This window comes from Xenia sp. Carnegie-2017, unplaced genomic scaffold, assembly GCF_021976095.1.
Source record: "Xenia sp. Carnegie-2017 unplaced genomic scaffold, XeniaSp_v1 HiC_scaffold_21, whole genome shotgun sequence".
NCBI classification, from domain to species: Eukaryota; Metazoa; Cnidaria; class Anthozoa; order Malacalcyonacea; family Xeniidae; genus Xenia; species Xenia sp. Carnegie-2017.
Window position 1 is genome coordinate 3,509,273 of NW_025813484.1, and position 24,319 is coordinate 3,533,591.

At 37.3% G+C, this 24,319-nt stretch overlaps 3 protein-coding genes and 1 long non-coding RNA gene across 5 annotated transcripts; 2 read left to right on the top strand and 2 right to left on the bottom strand.

Annotated features, from left to right (window-relative positions):
- Positions 1 to 642: 642 nt before the first annotated feature.
- LOC124444432 (cyclin-J-like) lies at positions 643 to 2,636 on the top strand. The gene is made up of 4 exons (XM_046995055.1): positions 643 to 1,256; positions 1,345 to 1,629; positions 1,723 to 1,882; positions 2,296 to 2,636. Exons 1-4 carry the CDS (start codon positions 983 to 985, stop codon positions 2,357 to 2,359), a joined length of 783 nt encoding a protein of 260 aa, XP_046851011.1. The 5' UTR covers positions 643 to 982; the 3' UTR covers positions 2,360 to 2,636.
- Positions 2,549 to 24,310, bottom strand: LOC124444425 (DNA cross-link repair protein SNM1-like). Its single transcript, XM_046995047.1, has 11 exons — positions 24,112 to 24,310; positions 8,179 to 8,490; positions 7,285 to 8,091; positions 6,678 to 6,811; positions 5,227 to 5,345; positions 5,075 to 5,136; positions 4,898 to 4,979; positions 4,154 to 4,299; positions 3,209 to 3,363; positions 2,969 to 3,113; positions 2,549 to 2,894 (listed from the first exon to the last, which is right to left on the bottom strand). Exons 1-11 carry the CDS (start codon positions 24,137 to 24,139, stop codon positions 2,743 to 2,745), a joined length of 2,142 nt encoding a protein of 713 aa, XP_046851003.1. The 5' UTR covers positions 24,140 to 24,310; the 3' UTR covers positions 2,549 to 2,742.
- LOC124444433 lies at positions 9,445 to 16,153 on the top strand. The gene is made up of 3 exons (XR_006947955.1): positions 9,445 to 9,456; positions 9,858 to 9,862; positions 16,009 to 16,153. It is a non-coding gene; the product is annotated as an uncharacterized LOC124444433 (long non-coding RNA).
- LOC124444426 lies at positions 9,899 to 15,351 on the bottom strand. Of its 2 annotated transcripts, XM_046995049.1 has the most exons (14): positions 14,374 to 15,351; positions 14,240 to 14,310; positions 13,984 to 14,102; positions 13,772 to 13,892; positions 13,079 to 13,204; positions 12,895 to 13,010; positions 12,659 to 12,824; positions 12,397 to 12,591; positions 12,015 to 12,311; positions 11,798 to 11,947; positions 11,458 to 11,721; positions 10,958 to 11,130; positions 10,773 to 10,863; positions 9,899 to 10,497 (listed from the first exon to the last, which is right to left on the bottom strand). In XM_046995049.1, exons 2-14 carry the CDS (start codon positions 14,286 to 14,288, stop codon positions 10,265 to 10,267), a joined length of 2,100 nt encoding a protein of 699 aa, XP_046851005.1. In that variant the 5' UTR covers positions 14,289 to 14,310; positions 14,374 to 15,351; the 3' UTR covers positions 9,899 to 10,264. The 2 variants fall into 2 exon arrangements, with proteins under 2 accessions (XP_046851005.1, XP_046851004.1); XM_046995048.1 differs by having other exon boundaries at positions 14,240 to 15,351.
- Positions 24,311 to 24,319: the final 9 nt, after the last annotated feature.

Sequence of the window (24,319 nt, forward strand, 5' to 3'; positions counted from 1 at the left end):
AGGCTTATTGGAAAATTATATTCTTCAGAAATTAAAAACCAATCGTGTTTTTCTGAAAGTAATTTGAATTTAAAATTGAGGAGCTATAATTTATTTTCACATACACTGGATCCGCCACTGGAAGAGACCAATACAAACTGATCGAAAATGTCTTTAAAATCTACTTGTTTTTTCATTCCCACAAGGAAAAAATCTTTTTATTGATTAAGCCAAAGATTAGTAGAATAGATAGAATTTCAATTTAAAAGCGTATTCCAAAGCTGATTGGTATCTTAATGACACAATGATAAGAGCAAGACTTCATTGTGCTTTTGGTTGTTCGGAAGCAATTTTGGCGAATACACAATCAAAACACCATTCGAGTAACACTTGAAGCCGTTGCCAGTTTTAATTAAACAATGAGCTCCAAAATGTCAAATAACATCTATTACACACACTTCTGAGCGACACTAAATTAATACAAACTTCGAATTTTAGTTGTAAATTGCAATGCATCATCCCAAATCAACTGACAAAGCCATAAGAATGAAGGGGTTGGAATACGAACATATTCAGCAAAATAATAGAATGAAGTGAATTGAACTTGGTCTTACACTCTTACCCTTCATTTTTGTAAGCAAATGATTACTTCTTTCCTGACACCCTGTAGTCCATATTTGGTTTCTTCTTGCCAAATTCGTTGTTTTTTTGTAGTCTTCACATTCCTCACTTGCTTAAAACTACATCAAAATTCACAGAAAATTCACCACGTGTCGAACTGTCAGATGAACAATGCTTTAGTGAAGCTGGAGCAATTTCCCCCCTGACATTAACCATATATGGTGTGTAAGCGAGAACATGCGGGACTGGCGCGGTATTTGATTTTGACGAAGAAAGCTTCACTTCCTAGTTCTTATCACCACTTATTACCTCATTTTTCCTGGTGTATTTATGGCAGCTACGAGGCTGCCCTCACCGGTATTTTACGTGGGATCATAACGAAATGTCGAATAGATCGTGTGAAGATGATTTAGCGAGCGAAATACTTGACATGCTACGTAAAAAGGAGCTCTCTTTGCCAAAATTCAAGGCTTCCTCTCCTCAGCTTTCGGTACGTCGATACTTGGTTGATTGGTTGGCAATCATCTTTGAAAAGGTTGGCTCCTCGTACGGAATCTTGCATTTAAGTGTCTCGCTGATGGATTATTTTATGGACAATCATGACATCCCTGAACCACAACTGCATCTGGTGGCTCTTTCCTGCTTTCTGATAGCAGGTACATGCTGACTCAACTCAAATATATAACCAAGTAACACAGTATGTATTGTTGCAACAAACATGCTTAATTGATTTTCTATTTTCAGCAAAGTTTGATGAGATTGAAAACAGGATTCCCACAATAGAACAGCTCAACTCGTTTGTCCAAAATTCATTTGAGAGAAGTGAATTTCATGCTATGGAATTGCTTCTTCTTGATCATTTTTCATGGAGTGTCGATTTGCCAACTGCCGCAAGTTTTGTAGATACATTTTTAGTTTCTTCAGTTTTGAGCGACGATATCCACTCGGGTCAACCACTAACTAACTGTACCAAAGCAAAAGTATATGTCAAAAAATATGTTCATTACTTCTTGGAAATATCGTTACAAGGTTTGCTGTCTTTCTTCAATTCTTCTTTCAGTGTCGTGGGTTCCTTATTTGAGTCAACATGTATTGTTAACAAAACAATTTATTTGTTTCAAGATCACAGGTTCCTGTTGTTTAAACCATCAGTGGTGACGGCAGCTGCTGTGGCTGCAGCAAGGTCTTGTCTGCATCTAACGCCAACATGGAAATCTGCATTGATCGAACTTACAAAATTTGAATTTTTTGAAATATGTGAATGCGTCGACCTCATGCTCAAGTTAGTACCATGCGATCACTTCAATAGACTATCAACATAGTATACTATATAACTAAAGGTGACCACTTTGGCAGAGAGTATGATATGTATACAAGAGGATCCCACTGGTTTAGTATATATATATTTATATATTTACAAGGGGATAAGAGCATAATATGTATAAAAGGTGATCACATTGACAGAGAGTATACTATTTAAATATGTGTATACTAGAGATACAAGGGGATGACACCGGTTTAGAAAGTACATACATATACACATATATACAAGGGGATCAGAGTATAATATGGATAAAAATTGATCACACTGACAGAGGGTTTTCTATGTTTTGCACCTAGGAAATAGAGTGGTAAAGAGTGCAATATTTATATCGGGTGATGTAGAATTTTATTCTATATTTGCTTTATATCCAGGGCCCATGATGCAGATGAAAAAGCCATGTGTACTACATCGATTGTGCAGCCAAACAAAAATTAAGTGTGTTATATATTAAATAAAAGGTATAGATATGATTTAATAAGGTCTAGATATATATAGTAATTTCACGAAAGACATCCCTCGTTTTGTTGGTGTTAACTTGTCATGAAAAAGATAAAAGATCTGGTGTCGAGGATGTCCATAAAATTGATAGTGTGCTATTGTTGAAGAAGAAAAACCGAATGTTAATTGTTGTTGCAAATGATAATTTTATAGTCTAGAATAGCAATGATATTATTATAGTGTACAAGTTGAAAAATATACAATGCTTGCTATAGTGTTTGATCTTCATTTTTAATGGATTTAGTTTCCACCTCAACTTCATTATTCAAAAGCCATCTTTCTTTCATATTCCTAGACATGTTATTTTTTCACATTCAACTTTAATTTTCCAGCCATGCCTTAAAGACATGTTGCATTTCTTCTCGATTTTTTGCCGATCCTATGTTTACAGTCGGGATGATCTTATGAGGTCTTAAAAATTGCACAAAGTCTTTAAGTTCATGAAAACTACTGTGTTCACTATACGGTACACCTATGGAAATTCATGGGAAATGAGAAAAAATGGTTCACATGAAAGCACCCTATCTCCCACCTAAATATGCTTACCATATAAAGCCAAACCTTTCCGTTTCACTGGTTGGATTTTTCCTAGATCATTTTCGTAAGAGTCTCTATAAGTCCATCCAGTTGGTTTAAAAGCCAACAGATCAGTATATTTGGGTTGATGAGTGTTTAGATGACCAAGAAGTTTCTGCCAACACAACCACAACCAAAGTGTTTATGTGACGCCTTTATAATTGAATTACGTTGGTATACTGCTGTTTCATGTTATCCCTTTCTACTCACCGGTATTGTGAGGGAACCCATGGGTAACACATGGATCCTAGCTTGCTCATACTCCAAAGTTATTCTTTTGTTCAGTTGTTCATCTTGAAGACAGCGCAACACGTTGAATTTATCTCTTTGAACGGCCACCTTGCTGCTCAATGCATTGGCGATGGCTGAAACAAAAACGAGTGCGTCATTCTTAAGTAATAAAAGATGTTTACTGCTCTTGCAAAGGTTTATGCAAACCGGGGAGACCTTTGGGAGGATTCGGGGGGGGATTGGAAGATGGCTCACCCCCCCAAAAAATGTAAGGTGAGCACTTTCGTCAGCACTTTCGTGAACACTTTCACGAAGAGCACTTTCGAAGAGCACTTTCACGAAGAGTACTTTCGTGAACTTCGTAACTAGTCGGGCATGAAAATGTTTTCAAGGAGAATTGAATTTTTTAGAAATTTAAACGCAAAACATCAGCACCTAAAAAATAAAATTGATCTCGAACACAGACATCTGCTTTTCTTAGTCTGACGATGTTTTGGGATAAAAACAAAATATGTGTCTAAACTCTTGCTTTACCTAGAACATCAAGAAAACGAGATGTCTATATTCGGAATCTGTTTTACTTTGTCTTTTTTTCCTGAGTTGTCTGCGGGTCGTGGTTATTGGTACTTGTCAAAAAGAAAAAATCTCATGTGTATTAGCTTTTTTCTAGTAATGCACAAAATTAAACCCTCGTCTTTCGTAGAGCGACATAGGTTCTCGTCTACACCTCAATCTCAAAAATGTCATTTTCGCCACATTTGGTCGGATGAACTTAAATACCCCCCCTGTTCTGGACTTCGCAACTATACAAAGCATGGGGGATAGTCTAAGCTCTAAATTTGGTACGGCCACCACAGCGGATAGACCCCTGTAAACTTCCCGACAAGTCCGAACAAAAGGTTATATATGAGAACAATTCATTACCGACAAAAATCTTTTCCTTGCCAATGGTGTAAGTGCCCACAACTATTAAAGTCTTTGGATTTTTTTTGACACTTTCCACGGCGATCTTTGCACAATAGGAAATGACGTCACGTTGAGCGGTAAAACTGTACTTTGCATCGCAGTAGCTGAAAGATATACGCAATGCATGTGAGGAATGTTGGAATTAAAAAATAACGATCGAGGAAAACTAAATAAGTCCCGCTTGCACGCCTAACAGTCGCGATTAACGATGTGCAAAACTTTATGGGATCATAAACATTCAAAAATATATCGCTGCTATTTTATTCAAAAGTAAACACAACAAACAGAATTTTACTTCTTTGGTACTTGAAAGAGCAACATGGCTCACAAAAACAAAAACTTCAATGTTCATAAGTAAAAAAACTTAATGCGTGAAAATGATCCAGTTGCTTCGTCTTGAGATATGTTGGCTTGTAGATTAATCTCTGATGCTATTGTCGGGAGATTTAGTATGTGGTTTCTCATCTCTAAATTTGACAACAACATGTTTGTAAATGTAGATCGTCCAGGTTGGTATAGTCCTGAGAAGGACTGTAAATGACTCTGAAGATGACTACCGCTAAGGTTGTCGAAAAGTCAGTCAACAACAACAAAAACAGTCGTTCTCAGGACTATACTAACCTGGACGATCTACATTTACAAACATATAACGATACTCCCGGGTTCAAACCATTTACTTTGGCGTCAATTATTAAAACTCACGTCGTGTCCAAGTAAAGCGTGTGTATTGAGCATTGTTTGATTGAAGGGATTTCTTGCATTGCTGACGAAGCGCGAAAATCACCTGTGAAAAAACGCAAAAAATTCAAGAGATGAAAAGCGCAGTAATCTAACTAGAGGTGCCATAAATCACGAACTTGTTCTAACAATGCATCCCACCTGTGTGCAGGTGAACGACGCCATTTCGTAGTTTGAATAAAAACAGCACAGCACCTGGACAGCTATATCAAAATGGTCGAAAATATGTTAATTATTGTACTCTTTTCAAGTTTTCAATCGAAATCCGTGATTTATACATGAAATGGACGTACTGATTCGCGTCAAGTAATGTAACTTCGACGTCGTTGATCACAGTGGGTGAATTCAAGGGAAGAGGGTGAAGAAAAGAAGATGGGACCTTTATCTTCAACGTCACCAGATTTGCTGTGATCTGAACGGCAAAAGTACAATGTTAAAGTACAAGGACATTCAAAGACCAAAGAAACTGGTGAGCTAAAATAGTTAAAACTCCGTGAAACACCTCAAAACACAGAGAGACACTGTGAAAAATCGTTAAACACCGAGAGACACTGTAGAACAATGAGAGACACGGTGAAACACTAAAAGACTCTGCAAAACACTGTGAAATACCGTGAAACACAGAGACACTGTGAAATACCGTGAAACACAGAGAGACACTGTGAAACGCCGTGAAACACAGAGAGACACTGTGAAACGCTGTGAAACACAGAGACACTGTGAAACGCCGTGAAACAGAGAGACACTGTGAAATACCGTGAAACACAGAGAGACACTGTGAAACACCGTGAAACACGGAGAGACACTGTGAAACGCCGTGAAACACAGAGAAACACCGTGAAACACCGTGAAACAGAGAGACACTGTGAAACACCGTGAAACACAGAGAGACACTGTGAAACGCCGTGAAACACAGAGAGACACTGTGAAACACCGTGAAACACAGAGACACTGTGAAACGCCGTGAAACACAGAGACACTGTGAAACACCGTGAAACACAGAGAGACACTGTGAAACGCCGTGAAATACAGAGAGACACCGTGAAACGCCGTGAAACACAGAGAGACACTGTGAAACACCGTGAAACACAGAGAGACACCGTGAAACGCCGTGAAATACAGAGAGACACTGTGAAACACCGTGAAACACAGAGACACTGTGAAACGCCGTGAAACACAGAGACACTGTGAAACACCGTGAAACACAGAGAGACACTGTGAAACGCCGTGAAATACAGAGAAACACCGTGAAACACCGTGAAACACAGAGAGACACTGTGAAACACCGTGAAACATACAGAGACATTGTGAAACACCGTGAAAAACAGAGAAACACTAAAAGACTCCGCAAAACACTGTGAAACACCGTGAAACATACAGAGACATTGTGAAACACCGTGAAAAACAGAGAAACACTAAAAGACTCCGCAAAACACTGTGAAACACCGTGAAAAACAGAGAAACACTAAAAGACTCTGCAAAACACTGTGAAACACCGTGAAACATACAGAGACATTGTGAAACACCGTGAAAAACAGAGAAACACTAAAAGACTCCGCAAAACACTGTGAAACACCGTGATCAAATAAAATTTCCAATGCAAAAGCGACGCACTATAAAAAACTTGAATTCAATTCAATTCATAGATTCTGATTTCAAATCCTTAAAGATAATTTAGCCTTAGGGTTTTACTCGATACCTCAAAATAAACCGAATTCATAAAAAAATATTTGCATAAACGAACCTGGCTGCAGTAAATGGGACGAGAAAACGATTTGTTTAATCCACGATAGTGATCATAATGAAAGTGGCTCAGAAAATACGCAGTTATGTCAGCAACATGACCGTAGCAGAAGGCATCTACTGCAAAAGAAGTTCCTGCAGCAAAAAAACATTTGAAAATAACGTTATTTCTGGAAACCGTTCACGTCATATCAAAGAATAAAGAATGAAATAAATGCTTCATTAGCACTTTATTATTTAACAAAAATCACTGAACATCATTCCTACGTACTAATAATCCAACACACACAAGGCTTAATACGTCTGCTGGTACGTCTACAGTACTGAAGACTATCAAATAGTTATTATTCAACATCACAGTTATGTTATGTAGATGTGATTTAATGGATTTGGTGCAAGATTTAAAATCTTTCAAAATAATGGGGGCAGGGCTCAAGCAAACCCTTGCCCCTGTAGTGTTCACACTGTTTGGTATACTTTTCTTGTTCTTTTGAGCTATAAAAACTCTCACAAGCCTTCTGCAAAAAGCTTGAAAACTTGATAAAAATCCTGTTACATTATGAATATTGAAAAAATTCACCAATAATACATATACTTCACATACGTACCTTCCACAATCTTATAAAATGGACATTTTCTTTTTTGCTGTAAATTACTTTCCTTAGCAGATTTCTTGTTATACATATTTTCCCCAGCAACTTTGATATTTTTAACGTTAACCTTGCTATAAATGTTGGTTTTAACATTTACTTTGCTTTGCGCAGGTCTTATCCCAAAATAAGCAGAAATATCCGTTTGTTTCTTCGGTATTTTGGCTACATCTGAGCCTGAATGTTCTTCCCCATGAATAAATGTTTGTGTGTGGGCTGGAAAAGTCGCTTTAAAGGATGTTGGCATTATTTTCTGAGATTTGCTCAAGTCTATGCTTGCATTTAGCAAATCAGAACTTGCCATGCAACTAGTAGTAGAAACAGGGGACTGAGCATCAGGGGATTGGTCAGTAAGGGACTGGACAGCAAAGGACCGGGCATGATTAGAGGGGATAAAATTGCATGAGTTATGGGGGGCAATAAAGTCAGATCTACATGTGGAATCTAATTTCATCGCATTGTCTGGACTTTCGCTAAAGCTTTTTGAATTTTCCTTATCTGAAGACTGAGAGCCTCTGCTTTCATTAGTATCCCTTATTTCTTTCTCATCCCAGGCAATGCATGTTGATGGAGTCGTCCCAAGTGAGGCACCTAATCCATCAAACATGTTGTTATGACTGTCTTCAACTTGCAAGGTCTGAAGCCTCACCTTGCCTTGTGATTTTGTTAAATCTTGACAACGCAGGCTTGCAAGCAGTGGATGTGAATACTTTTTAAAATGCTGAGGCAGAACGGCATCACAATTGATATCATTTGGACAGAGTTCTGAACAAACAAAAGCAGTATGTGTTATGGCAATATATCAACAATACTCAAACACTGTTCAATCACTTCAATCCAATTTTCATATACCGGTTGCTGTTTCTTTGTTAGATAAACACTCTTCAACATGACTTTGAGTAGATAGTCCAACATAAAACCGAAAGGGCAATTGACATAATGGGCAATATTTTAAGTTATCATCACTCGTAGTCGCCGCGCTGTTATTTTGATTAATTTCTCTTAAATTAGTTGGCATAGTTGCTAAACTTGCCATTTTCTGTATGGAGCGAGATGATTTAGATGAAAGCCCGGTTCTTTTTGTTGATTTAGCATATCTTTTGAAGTTCTTTTTTGAACTACGAAGAAAAATGGAATCATTGTTTTTTCGTACTTTTTCTCGTTGTTGGAAATCCATTGAGTTCTATAATAACTGGAGCGGCTATCTCAAGCGCGGCCTTAGATATCTGATGACGCCAAAAAAATGGCGGATTTCGTCCTTTGCCGCTGAGATTTACCGAAATTGACCGCTTTTCCGAAAATTCCATAATTTCCCACTCCCTCCTGAGGAAAGAGTGAGGAAAATGTATGTGTGTATTTGGGATTCGGCAAGCAATTTTTTTATGAAAATCAAGGTAAAAACCTTAAATTCATAACAACGAGTCAACTGTGGTTGTCAGTTATCTGCTCCTACGAGGATGCATTTATAACTATCGACGAAAGAGCTATATGTCGGCTACACATGTATGAATGCAGATGTGCGTCGTTTTCTTACCAGCGTCAAACTTGTTTGATCGATTAAACTCTTTAGTCTATACAAAAAAGTATATCATAGTTCATCTCCACGGTTCACGAGAGAGAAGTTAGCTTATTTGTTATCATTGCTATTTTGCTTCTTTTCATGCAATGGGCAATGGCTTTTTTCGCCACAATTGTAGGATTTTTACTTGTTTCTTTAGAAAAGTACATATTAAATCTCTGGATATTTACGGATTTTCTGTAATTGAGTTTCATATGAAATTTCAAAAAGACTCAAGTCTGCATAGGTTTGGTAAATGAAAACAAACAATATTGTATGGAAATTACTTTAAGTAACCTTTTTGTGATGTTCTGAAGTGCAACTGCGTCAAATACTTGTAAAGTGTAGCACATTTTGATTTTGTCGTATTGATATATGAATTGGGCAAAATGCAAATAATCATCAAAACACTTATGCTTCCAATGGTGTTTATAATTCATTTATAGTTTTAATACTTCTACCTTTCTTTTTCACTTTGTTTTGTTTTTCCTATATTTGCAATAAAAGTGCACTATAATTTGAATGATTAACACAGTTTTCACCTCAAGAATATATTTCATAAGCAGTTGGTAGTGCATTTTGTTCTCTGAGTATCCACATCTGGTGTTTTGTTCATACAAGAATGATGAAGTGCAAGTAGATATGAACGAATCAAAAGACGAATTCTACAAAATGACGAATTTTTGAGAGGTCTACTGCTATGAAAGGAGGGGCACACGTGGCGGGGCCTCCTCCAGCTTTTTTTAAAACATGTATTAAAATTTTAGTCCATAATCTTATAGAGGACAAAGAATGAAGATCGGGCTAAAATTTTGGCACTGTAAATAAAATTAAGACACTACAAGAGTCTGTCTCAGGAGGCACGGCCCCATTCACCACGTCATTTTGGGAATTTGTGCTCCCGCATGAAATTTGACATTTTTCTAGACTCCAGTGAGTAGGAAATGACGCAAATATCGTCATTCCTAACAAGTCAACGTCTTATAAATCACATAAATGATAAAACTCAACAAATTGGTAAAAAGTGATTTTTATATTTTACAAAAACAGAGACACTGGTCAAACCAGAAGTATTTGAAAATCAGCGATAGCGTATAGGATACTGACGTCTGATCTCGAGCTCAACCGCAAACCATCGTGGTATAAAGATACTTCTTGTTGCAACTTTACTTATGGTCTAGCAGGCAGTGTACTTCAAAAACTACCACCGGCAGGGTTTAAGGGGGGGGGAAGCCGGGAAGGCGTCCAAAATCAATCTTACATATGCTATATTATGATTTTTACTGTAAAAACAAAGAGCTTATTACTCTCCGACCCCCACTCTCTTGACAGTGCCTATGCTTCTAATCTATTTCTATAAAAAGGCCGTGTAACATGCCGTTAACCCGATTGAGTCATATTGCAAACTGGATCTTTTTGCCCGAAACATTGCCGTGCAATTATATCTTTGTATTCCACCCAATAATAAAGCTGATGAATATAAAATATTTTTTTACAATCACATGATGCGGCAAAGATCTGAGCTCTTGAGTACACAGGAGGATTGCTGAACCATCCGAGGACCTTGCGAAGATTATTTCGCTTGCATTTTCGATAGTTGTAGTAATAAGAACCTAAAATGTTTTAATTCAAATTTAAGTTTCAATTAACTCGTGGATATTGTAATTTCACATTAATCAACGACAAATTTAATGCGCATTAAGAAAAACGACGAGTGTTTTTAGATAACACGTAACTTCCCGTCAATCATTTTGCACTAGATGGGTGTGGGGTGGGTGAGTGCCAAAATTTTAACAAGGATGTCTCTTATACTTATTTTCAGCGGGGCGAAAAAATTACAGTTTACACACACACAATTCAAAAATATGAGCCATAACAAAATACGCACCGGTAAAATTTTTTTTTAATGGGAAATTCCTGCCGATTTTGTTCATCAGATCGGATACGTCAAATAATATTCCTTCCATCCGGGTAAGTTTCTGCGATAACAAAAAATATGCGACAAAATCTATGATAGAGACTGGAGTCGAAAAAAGACTGGAATCGAAAAAAGACATGCCGACCGCTTCGTACCTCGTCGTTTTTGTTTGTGATTTTAAATTTTATGGAGCCCGGTAATGACCCATGACGACACACCCATCTGACGTAGGGCGAGCCAGGAGATAGAAAGAAATATGAACACAGTGCACCAAAGACGAAAAATAGAAAAATGCCTATTAGCACCCGATAATTTCTTCGAGAGATCTCTGAACAGAAAAATATCGAGGTTTTTCTTAGAATTGTGTATCACAAAAAAATTCTTGGTTGTCATCGTGAATCACAATCGAATCGTTCTTAAAAAAACGTTGTAAACTAAAACAACGATAGCTGTGAAATTAAATGAGGCGATGCATTTGAAGTGCGCAGAAGTGTGCGAAAGTCTAAAGAAGTCTGCAGAAATGCATCCTTTACGATTTAATTTCATAGCTATCTTCATTTTGATTTTCAACAGTTCCTTTAAATACATCTCAATTGTCATTGAACATGACAAATATGCTGTTCGAAGCAAAATTACATTAGAAAATACGTCTTGCCTTTTCCTTTATGTGCAACATAATCACGCGTGTTCGAGACGATCTGCGCCATGCCCTCCATTTGGATGTCGACGTCATCACGAAACTCGTCCATTTTCCTTTCAAAATCCTCGGCCATCTTTTCTTCCAGTTTGGCGAGGATGTTCTCGATTTGATCATTACTTATCGAAAGCAAGATAGACACAATACAATCCACCATTTTTACCTCGCTCGAAGTACTCTCTTCAATGGAATATCCGAGAAGGCGCTTTTGACGGAGGTTTCCTTTTAAAAAAATAGTCACGTCAATTGCTGCAGTGAACAAGCTATAAAAACGATTTTTGCCACGTGATCAGCCTACCATTGTCGGCCTTAAATTGTTTCTCGGTAACAGCGACTCCCGGTAATTTATTGGATGCAAACAAGAATTCGCCATGTTTTACAGCACCGTAAACCTTAACTGGGATTTTACCCATCATGCATATCTTCTCACTGGGGTTACTCGTTTCATCTACAGAGGAAAATTCATAATAGATATCAACATTCGTCCCTCGATGTTGCTACACGAGTGTTCGTACCTTGTGTGTTAGCTGAAATGTAGTACGATCTTGTGATCACACCAGCCAAAATAGCGCCGTTGTAGTTTATGGGAGTTAGCAAGTCAAGATATGTTTTATCACGATCTTTGCTGGGAAATATTCCGACAACATCTCCCTCGTCATATCTTTCGACCGATTCATCTGATTCGTTATTCAACTGCCAAGAATACGCGATGTCTCCCCTGCACGTTGTCAGTCGTTCGATTTGCAGGTCTTTTATATGAGCCTGCTGTGCTTCAAGCTTGATAGCTGATATATATTGTTGTTTACGGTTTTCTGTGAAATATAGACGTCTTCAACATATTTAAAATACATTATTTTTAGTTCATATAGTCCACACCTTAACAAACCACTTTTTTACCTTTCGTTTTGGTTCTGAATCGATACACGTCTTTCCAATAACATTGGTTTTCTATCGAAATTTGTATTCGAAAAACAAATATGTTATTGTCAGGTGATGATTGGTCAGACATGTACAGTTCTTTCCCGACATTCCAATTATAAAACTCCTCCGGGTCTAAATTTGCCGTCACGCTATAGACATAAATCTCCGCATCTGAAACAATGACTGATATCAGACCAATGAGAAAATACAAGGACCAAACTTTGTATCTATTGTTTACCATTCGCAGATTCCATCGTGTTTAAAGACAAATATAAAGGGATCTTGGTTAAACCAATGACAGCTTTAGGTTTTCCAACCATTGCATGGTCATTCACGCGTTTCACGTAACCCTGACAGCAGCAATCATCGAGAGCAAAGTTCGACTTACAAGTAAAAGTGAAATCCTGAAAAGATTAAATCATATAAGATAAAGTTATCAATACAATCCTAAGTACGGACAAATTTAGATCTTGCCTTGTCTTCGAGCCTTTGTTTACGACCTTTATGAGGACCTGTGGAAAGTTGCTTTTTGAAGCGTACACTAATCTCATCTTGACTGATTTCGCCGCTTTCAACGTCAATCTGAAAAACTGTTTTTGACAAAAAGAAGCTGATGAGAGAGTAACGAAAAAAGTCAAACACGATTCTCCTTGTAAACCTTTTATTTTGAAAGTGCACACGACAAAGCTTAACCCGTCAAGATGAAAATATAGGACCAGGTCAAACAAATAGTTGTGAACGCTATCCTTCAGAACATCTGTCAGTGATACAATTAGATTCGTTCCTAAACGAGAATCAACATTTGAAAAGCTTTTAATTTGACTTAAAGTTTCCTGTTTGTTAGAACCTCTTCCGCAGAATATTTCACGGAACACAAATTGGCGAAAATTGGAGCACGTGAAACAAATTTATCGAAATTTGCCCATTTTCAGACATGAGCACTTCAAGTATAAACACCAACGCTTTTCATCACAAAGAAATGTAACAACAGAATCTTGCATATTTGTGGATGTAGATCGTCCAGGTTAGTAGAGTCCCGAGAGGGACTGTTGGTGTCGATGTTGACTGACGGTTTCGACAACCTTAGTGGTCGTCATCTTTAGAGTCAAGTGAGGAGTAAACGCCATGTTAGCCGTCATCGTAAGAATCAGATAACACAAATACGGCTAACCTGACGTTAACTCCTCACTTGACTCTGAAGATGACTACTGCTAAGGTTGTCGAAACGTCAGTCAACATCAAAAACTACAGTCCTTCTTAAGACTCTACTAACCCGGAAGATCTACATCTACAAACATGTAACGATACTGCCGGGTTCCAACCATTTACTTGAAAGAATCTTGGTTCTTACCATCGGAATAATTGACTCTTTCCATGTGAACTTGTCGAGTCATGATGTTATCTTGAATACACGTCGCTATTGTTGAATTCGAAATATCGATGTAGGGATGGAATATTTGCAACTTCAAAACCTAAATAAATATAACAAAAATTTTCGATGTAATTAGCAGTAAGTCTCAACTTTTCAGTCATGTATTCAACTAGAACATAATTCATTGATACCCATTGTGAACAGTTAGATAAATCGTTGCCATTCGACTCAGGGACTTTCCATTTGATAAATTGATTCGTCAGTGGACATCGAAGAAGCTTTTCCTGATCAATTATGTTGACTTGAAGATCTATTTAGAAGGATGAAGCGTTTGAACAAAATGATGCTAGCTTTTCTACTACTACAACATGCAGGAAGAATAAAGACATTGAAACATTAAGATGAATTCTTGACATATTTAAGTGATTGCTTCGTTGTAGTAATTACCGTTCATAACGCTCGTGTTGCCAGAGAAATCGTCGACAACGTTGGCCATTACTGTTTATTATTTGATGTCGCTACAGTACAAGAAGATGAACAGTAAAGATTGAGAAATGAAAGTGAAGCAGCGTGACTGATACCAATTTCAAATCTTTTCCATTGGATTGCACAGCAATATGTAATGTACACGTCGAAAATGCAATACAGCCGAGTTAGCGAAGCCAGTCGATGTTTAACTCTTGTATGTATGAATAAACAAGCAAAACAATCGTTAAATATTTGCTCAAGTGGAATGAAACAAAACTAGCAAATAGCAATCATTGTAAGCGAGTGAAACTGTAGCCTTGAACAACATTAGACAGAACCGCGAACGATATTACTTGAACAATGTTTTTAATACGACTTAAAAATTTGTACGTTTTTGGCATATCATTGGCGAATACCTCATGCTTCGGCACGCATATCAAGTACCACTGGTGACACACCAATGATGTGCATGGCACAAGAAACATTTGCATGGACATGAAGCTACAAAGTAGCTAGTTTAATGATTGGTGGAGCGAGGTCAACTCTCTTTTCTTCAATGCAACATCATCGTGTTCACTCATTGCAAGAACAATGAAATTAAATTTCCAAAGAAATGAAAACCTTGGCAAAAGGTGAAATGGCAAGGGTGAAATTTCGTGTGAACACCGAACACGTATAAATTGAGCTTCCGATAGTCGGATCTGTAAATCTAAAAAATCGGATGGAAATAGAACTTGCTCTATTTTCATCCGAGATAATCAAAGCAAGCCGACTAGTCAAGTTACATAGATTTGAAAAAGACTTGGAAACAAGAACAAAAATACGAAAAACATATCGATAAATGTACTGGATAGCACAAATAGCTGCTCGCATGACTTTTTATATCTAAACGAATGTAAATATCAGCAAAATTATCGGACTGTCTTAATAATCATCCAAAAGTCGGAATCGGAACAATCGGCTCGTGTGAACGGGCCTTTAATTAGACTGTTCGCCGGATAGTCTGTATCCGAGGATTGACATTGTGTATAACCGTGAGTAATAGCTAAAGTAATGATTCGAACAAAGAAAGTCATCTGCACAAGTCTTAAACTCGCTTCAGATAGCTATTCATACTTGTGGAGGCATTGTATCTGTTGTAAAAAAGAAAATAGTAACTAAAGTTAGAAATCGATTCAGGCAAACTTGAACTACTTCATGTAAACGCACCCAAAGAAATCAGTGTAGTGTTGGTCAACCATAAATTTTCCAGGACGAGCTTCAACGAACGCCTTCAGAATATTATATTTAGCAAAACCAACCTCATCAAAACCAGGAGTGTAAAGACCTATTGAAAAACAAACAGATTGTACGAAGAATCGATCTTTCCCGGCTTTCTAAGCAGCAGATTTTTCTTTCCAGTGCATGAACGAACAATGCAAACCTTGACCAGTCAGCCTGTTTACTGATGGATGTGTATCTTCAACAAGCAGATAATCTCCAGGTATCATAAACTTCTCCAAGTAACCAAGAGAATCCTCCAACGGAACGTGACAGTCTTCGGTGATGAACCAAGGATGAGGCATTTCCTAGATCAATAAAAAATTAAAAATACAGAGGTGTGTGTGGCGTGAATTGACAGCAAGATGTGACTGACGTTTCCAATCGCTTGCAAAGCTTGCATCTATGTATAACATCTCGAGTTATTTGTTTTAGAGTACTGTCAATGAAATAGAGGCGTGTTTTAGAGTACTGTCAATGAAATAGAGGCGTGTTTTAGAGTACTGTCAATGAAATAGAGGCGAGTTATTACATTCCTTTAGTCATATTATTAGAAATATTGTTACTATGTAAATTTCCGCTAATATGTTTTTAAAGCGGTGAAAAATATACATTATGTAAGTTTTTTGTTTATTTCTTTATCCATTCTGAACATAAAGATGAATGATATGGAAGCCTGTTTATCGGTCAGTTGGCCGTTGTATAGTGCAGGTGCACCCCCCCTTCCCCTTTCATATTTCCAGGAGATCCGTTTTTCAAAATACATCAGAAAAAAGTAAATAAACAATAAGTGAAATTGCTTGTTGGAATTCAGAAATAGAAAAGTTTCCCATGCATTTGTGTCACGTGTTTGTTTTCCATTTAAAGCTCGCGTGTACCAAGTTCAAAAGGCTTAACAAATGGTATTGCTAGCATGTAAAACGTCATTTAAAAAGCCAATAAAATCACGAGTACGAGAATTTTTTTCTCAGATGCGCACTCCTTAAAACTTTCTGGTTACGGCCCTGATACCTTCAGTTTTTCCGCTGGCAGAGCTTTCTCCATGTCCTTAGAGGCATCGGCCAGTAGAAACGTGATGTCCTTATTAGATTTGGCTTTTTCATGAAGACATTCAAAGGATATATCAATGGAGTACACGTGACATCGAATGTCGAATGATCGTGCTATGTCCGCAAGCCAAAGAGCACTGCCTCCGGAGTATGTTCCAAGCTCGAAAATCGTGACTGGTCTTTCGCTGTAAATCAAACTTTGAAGAATAACAAGATCTAGCGCATCTTTCATGAGTTCCACGCCTTTCCACGTTGTCTTGTACTTACCTAGAAGGACGAAGCAAGAGTCGTTTGCTCGGTGTATTGATGAGATATTTGAAACAAGCCGTTTTTAGTATCATTGCGCTGTTCGAACACACAATCACACTATCAAATATTTTGTATAAACTAGTGTTTTAGGAATATGCGCAAAATAGGTCAAGATGAAGAAAGGGGGTATTTTTTATACGAGGATAATTTTTGTCCACCACCTTAAAATCTGTATGCCCGTCTTATTACTTGCAGTATTTATATTCAGTTAAACGGGTCAACTCGCTTAAACGGGTCAACTCGCTTCTTAGCTGAGACGAGTTACAAAATTGCAATTACCTGAAAGGTTTTGACCCGCACGGGAGAGCAATTTTTGGCATGAATAAATTAGTTGCGTAGTTTTTTTGATTATGAATTGTAAAGATACATGGATACATGGATATATGGATCCATGGATATATGGATACATGGATGGAGGATGCATGTCTGTTTCGTGGACTTTGCTGAACCAAATGTGTTATTTTGATATTTGTGAGCCCACAGTCGATATAATGCTTCAGCCTTCACAGCAATTGTTTATCCGCTTTATACTAATAGCGCGTTCAGACTGAGTGCCCCGGTACGGTGCTCAGGCATGGGCACCAATGTGAACACAACATTTTGATGGTACCCGAGTCAAAGTGCCCGGGTCTGGGCACCTCGAAAATAGGTAGTACCCGAGTACAATGCTCGGGCACGGACACCAATGTGAACACAACATCTTTATGGTACCCGAGTCAAAGTGCCCGGGTCTGGGAACCTCGAAAATAGGTAGTACCCGAGTACAATGCTCGGGCACGGACAACAATGTGAACGACGACACCTGAATAACGTGTACAGAGATGCATCTATTCAGCACATGGTTTTAAAACTTGTGTACAGTGAAAAACGTGAAATTATAAATAAACGAAGGTAGTGGGTACTACGTAGTGTGAACGGCCTGCAGATTTGTTTCCGAATCAGGGTATCGTTCTCCAGCACTCAATCAGAACGGGCTGTTAGGTGTTAAACTCGATAAAAGTTTTATATTTTAATAACGCGCCCAGCCCAGTAAATCTTTTATTATTTTGCTATCTCAATCAAACTTCTGGATGACAATTTTTCCTGTGAATTTTGGGAGCTTGTAGCTGCTGTTTGAACAAACAAACAAGTATACATCGCTCGAACGTCTATGCCAATTTAAACTACCCAATAAACAAACGCGTGAATCAAATTTCTTGGCCCGCTTTGCCGAGCCAATTCGGCAGATTGCGATTACATTGGAATTTTCATCCTGCCTAAGCGAGTTACTCGGCAAGCAACAACCGGGATCCCGGCAACGCGGAACAACTCGCTTGCTATGTAATCACACTGTCAAAATAATATATGACAATTATACAAAGCGAGTCAACTCGGCAAAGCGGGTCAACTCGCTATGTAATCGACGCCTTAATCTTGAGTTCACTCAAGATGGTACCAATGCTATAATTAAAATTTTTTTAAACCCTTCGAATAAGTCTTATTGACAATAAAAATTGTCGAAATTAATCTCCCCTACCACATTCAAGTACTATCCTTCATTTGCTAAGAATATTTTTAGTACGTACTGGTTTTAAAACTTTCAGGTGAACACAACAAGAAATCAGCTCGAACTACATATGAATATTTCGAAGCGACTTACGAATTTTTAAAGTTAATCTTCATTACTCATAAAGATACCCAAAGATTAACAACTGCAGTTGTCCACACTTCGAGAATGTTTAATATATTTTCTTTTCACATAATGCGTGTATGATGTATGAAATTATTGTGAGAATATGGTGTGATAATTATTTAAAAATATATGTTGTCATCATTCGTCATCACACGTCAGGCTCTAGTCTCTCGCGTGTTCATTCTGATTTTTTTAAATCATTTGTCCCTTGGTAATGGCAGACAGAGTTCGGATCTTGATCAGAGCGTAAAAATAACGAAATTTTTGGAATGAAAAGGTTCACGGAAAGTGAATCAAAGTGATAAATCGAGAAGCAAGATGAGGTGAACTTAGTCGAACTGCTCTTACGCTGCGGTTTTCAAAGTCTTTAAGGATATTCAATTATTGATATCGAGATGACAACCATTTAGTATTTCAAGTTTCAAGCACTATCAAAATCGATGAAAAATACAATCGCCCTGTAAAAAGTAAAAATGCGAGTTATCGACTCAATATTTTTTATGAAACTGGATATTCAAGTTTTTTATTCGGAAAACAGATCTTTAAATCCACTGAAATGACAAAAAGACAAACACTGTCTGACACCGTTTGAAAATTACCTTCCGATGTAAGAAAAATTTTTGCTTGAATATTTTCTCGTCATATTTTATTGTATTGTCTTTTAGCATACAGTGTAATTTTCATTTGGCTTTTCCTCGTTACAAGTTGTAAGTTACAACGAACTCACTGTAGTAAAGTTTCAGCTGTAAAAATAACCTTTGCGAAGAGTTGGCCTTGTGTGTAGTTTGTCGTGATGTTGTTTATATGTTTATGCTTTTGCAATTTGTATTCAAATTTATATTGGCCGTATATGTGTTTGGCACTCAGGGAATGAAACTGACGTACAAACCGCGTGAATATTCGACTTTGAAGGACTGGAACTGACGCACAAACCGCGCAAGAGACTAGGACTTTGGCTTCAATTTTATATCTATAAAATGTATTTCGTTATCATTCCATATATATATATATATATATATGGAGTTCACTGATTTTCCTTTGCCGCTGAGATTTACCGAAATTGACCGCTTTTCCGAAAATTTCACAATTTCACCTCCTGAGAAAAGAGTGAGGAAAATGTATGTGTGTATTCGAGATTAGGCAAGCAATTTTTTGATGAAAATCACGATAAAAACCTGCAATTCGTAACAGCGAGTCAATGTGCTTTCCAGTTATCGGCTCCTACGAGGAAAGCTATTAATTATAAACTATGTACGAAAGAACTCTTTGTTGGCTGCGTTTGAACGTTTTTAAACGTCGTGTCTAATGTACATGTGGACGATGTGGTATCATTCTCGTATCATACGCGTATCGTTCTTGTATCATACGCGTATCATTCTCGTATCATACGCGTATCGTTCTCGTATCATACGCGTATCATTCTCGTATCATACGCGTATCGTTCTCGTATCATACGAGTATCATTCTCGTATGATACGCGTATCGTTCTCGTATCATACGCGTATCGCTCTCGTATCATACGCGTATCGCTCTCGTATCATACGCGTATCATCCTCGTATCATACTATGTATGTGTCACAGACCAATGATTCTTTGTGCTTATGGTCACGTTTTATGTTTCAAATCCAATTGCATCCTATTAAGTAATATACCATGGATAAGACAATGGACATATAAATAATCAAAGATGCGTAGCACGACTACCTATTTAGTTCCAAGTATACAACGGATCACTAGCATCATACTTATCATTATTTAGTCAATAAAAATATAACAAGTGAATGCAGACACCATAATGCTTTTTTAACTAAAAAATATCTGAAAAAAAAATCACATTATACACACAGTTAACATTTCTGTAAGGCCACATTCAGACATGATGTTGAGACACTCATCCTGATCTAAGTTTTGCACATCATCAGCATCATCTATCTACAATACATATACAACAGAAATCACAACATTGCAATGATAGAGTTGTTAGATCAATTACTAAAATAATTCTAAGTTAATACAATTGAAATTATTTGTCAAACTTAGATGCATTAGTGCTCAATGGTTTGATATATTAAGTGGCAGTGTGCGGTGCGCCCTGTCATTTTACTTTACCTTGCTAACACAATGCGCCTTAACTTGTTAAAGAGGACTTATGCAGCTTGACAGGTTAACAGAAGTAATGTATCAGCTATTTTAAATACTGAGAACCAATTAAGCACTGCATCCTGATATTTACTCAACCCTATGTAATCCCTCACAATTGCTTTGTATACCATGAATGACCTGCTATACTATTATCAGTTCAAGCCGAGGTTTTATAATTTTTGCTTAAACAATGCAAAACAATGTGTATTAGGTATATCACCTGATCAATGAAATTCTTTATGTATGCAGTACATTCTCCAATGTTTGCAGTTCTCATAGCCAGTTCAAAATTACCAGTGGAAAAATATCTGTACACCGAAGGACTGAATATCGGAAAACCAGGCCAACCTTGCAAAATACTATGGACAATAATTGTTCCAATACATTTCATAATTCCTCACGCAACAACATCAGCATTATATACTGGACTTTGGTTGGTATCACCTTCAAAAAACATTTCACTCACTTTATTGAGCAAATTTGTAAAAAACTGCCTGGCAACCCCTCCAGTATCAACTGCTGGTTGTCCTTTGTAAATAACTCTCAATGGTTTCCTTTCATCAAAATTGGGATCTTTATAATAGGACATTGCATCACTAAAAAGGTCCTCCTCTTCAACTTTTAATTTTTCTTTTTCTTTACATGGTTTTTTTGAAAGATCTTTAAGCATAGAATCTAATGTCGCCACTTCAGACAAAGAAGAGACATCTTGAATAAGAACTTCATCATCAGTATCGTCATTAATTGATAATAATTGCTCGTTGCTGTTTGCAGAAAGTGCCAAAGCTGCTCTATCTATAGTCCCACTTACTTCTAAAGCATGACGTAACACATCATCATCCTTGTTTGGAAACATTTCTTGTAATGTAGCTTCACTCCCATCATTACTTGTTACAGATGAAGAGCATGGCTCATTGTTATTGAAAACTTGCTCTTCACTGGAATCTAAAGAGCTTGGCATATCCAAAGATGTTTCAGAAAATGTTTCTGTTCCTGGACTAAATGTACCTTCATCATCATCGGGAAGATCCTCTTTTGGTCTTATATAAATACTTCCTTGTCCGGAAAGGCTTAAAACTCGAGCAGAAGTGAATTGAACACCTCCTGCCAGTTTTGGAGTGACAATTTGACCATAACAAGATTTGACAAAGTCAATATCAATATTATTTTCTTCTAAGATAGGAAACCATCCATATATTTTGTTTTTGAGTTCAAACTCTTCCCAAGACTTGTCAATTGGGCATCCATGTACTACAAATCCTCTATTTTCAAGCTGACATCTTGTTTGATGAGTTGGTACTGATTGAGATGTGGAAGATGGAAGTAGGACAAGATCTTTGTGAACAATACAATGTTTCTTTATCTATTTTGATGGTGGTCTTTTGATTTTCTTTGACGAAGTAGTTGATGAAAGTGTTGGAAATGACCGTCGAAGAGCAGCGGGTACATCTGCACTGTTTCTTTGCCCACGTGTTATTGCAATATTATTTGTGTTTGAAATTGGGCAATTTGAAACGGATTGACTCAGTCTGTTGGACGGAAGACTTGGTCGATTTAGGGGTAGAGAAGTTACGGACAAAGAATTTCCTCCAATATTTCCCCCATCTTCCTGAGTCAAAGTTGCCTGAGAATTTGATTCTATCAGACGACGTTCAATTGTCAAAGTATTTCTATCATCGAAAATATCCAGAAGATTACGCGCCTCCTGAGCAAGATTTGATAAAGCAGCCCGAAAGTTTCCAGTATTTTCAGCCATGCAGTGAGAGTTTATTTTGATTGAATTATTAAGTTTAAAGTCGAGATAGCACGATGTCGAATGCAAACATGTTGTCAATATGGCGGCGTCAAAATCAAAACAAAACACTTCTCTAAAAACCTGGGACCTGGGCACTAATATATTTAAATTCACATGAAATCCAGAGTGGGATCGCAAAGCATTATGCAACACGATGTAAAAAGTTTGCCCATACCGTATATGAAAATTGGAGCACGATGTAAAAAGTTCGCCATACCGTATATGAAAATTGGAACACGATGTAAAAAGTTCGCCATACGGTATATGAAAATTGGAACGCTGTAAATTTTGACGATACGATACAAGAAGTTTCGAACGTATATGAAAAGTTTAGAATGTCCTACAGCAAGTTTCGCATATATTTTTTTTAGATTTGTCTCGAAGTATATAAAGTTTGCTATGTTGGTAGTATGTTGTGTAGTATTGTAAGTTTAGAATAAAGTCCAATTTGGCGCCCCATATTTTTCTTCGTCAGGAAAACTATTTGAAATAGACTAGTAAATTTAGTGTTTTATGCGTTGATTCAACAACTAAATAAAAAAATTTGTTGAATTTTTTAAAAAAACACACAGGAAAACATCAGTGTATGCAGTATTTAAGACAATAGGGAGTTTTAGCAGAGCCTACGAGTACGATTTACGTCATTTTGGCGCGAAAACATTGTTGCGACAACAAAAACACGTAGCCGTCATCAATCTGAGTACGATGTTTTGTAAAAAATTCGTAGTCGCGACTACGATGTCTTTTTAAGCAAAGAAAGTAGGTATATTTCTTCATTCTGTAAGAAATTAGTTTACAGTACTATTTTCGAGCATCCAGGCTTTAATTTAGAACCCTTTTTGAGCGCAGATGTACATTAAAAAGGAAAATATGACCTGCAAAACTTTCATGTATTTCGTACGCAAAGTGAAAGGTAAACAAACAATAAAATAGTACAAATTTATCGTACATAAAACTTAAAATAGTGAAGATTTTTCAGTCTAAAGAGTCCTATATTCTCGCAAAACCAGTATTGTCGATTCTTTGATATCATGATTGACAAATAGAGCCGTAGCTGCTTCGCAAACGTCGGTGTTTTACACAATAAAAAGGCTCGTTCTGTTGTTTACAACTAAAGCAAAATTTTGACGAAGCGACAACGACAACAAACTTCCTCGTGCCATTCCCTTACACGGTCAAATTTCGTACTCGTTCTCGTAGTCGTACTCTTGCTAAAACTCCCTAATGTTTTTTCATAAGGCCTAACAGATTTTGGGGCTTTCAATTGTATAAATGCCGATTCAATCTTTCAGGAACAAACAAAATAAGCGAATAACTCACCAGTGAAAAGCGATGTGCTTCGTGTTGTAAATATTACGACATTCTACAATTGAACATCGATTAGGCATTTTTGAAAAAAATATTGTTTTGGCCTTGAAAAATATTGTTTATTTATCATACAGCTAGCAATTGCATTTGAAATTTTCAACTGAAGGCGGGAAAATCAATAACATCAATCTGGGGAGGTCGAGAATATTATTTTTCTGCAAAGCGATCATTTCAGCGGAAATACGTCCTTTGGCCGCCATTTTTTGGCATCCTCGCCCCAGTAGAGTTAGCCGCTCTAGTTATTATAGAACTCAATGTTGGAAATCGCCTTCTTCGTCCTCCATGTTTCACGTGTCTATCACTCACGTGTCTATCACTGTCACGTGTCTATCACTCACAAGGACAAGACGGAAAAGACGATGTCACGTGGAAGAGCTTCTGACAGGGACGACTTATTGGGACCAAGTGTGAGATCTGTAGGGAAAGTATTGCCAGAGGTTTTTCTCGCAACTCCTACGAAGCAA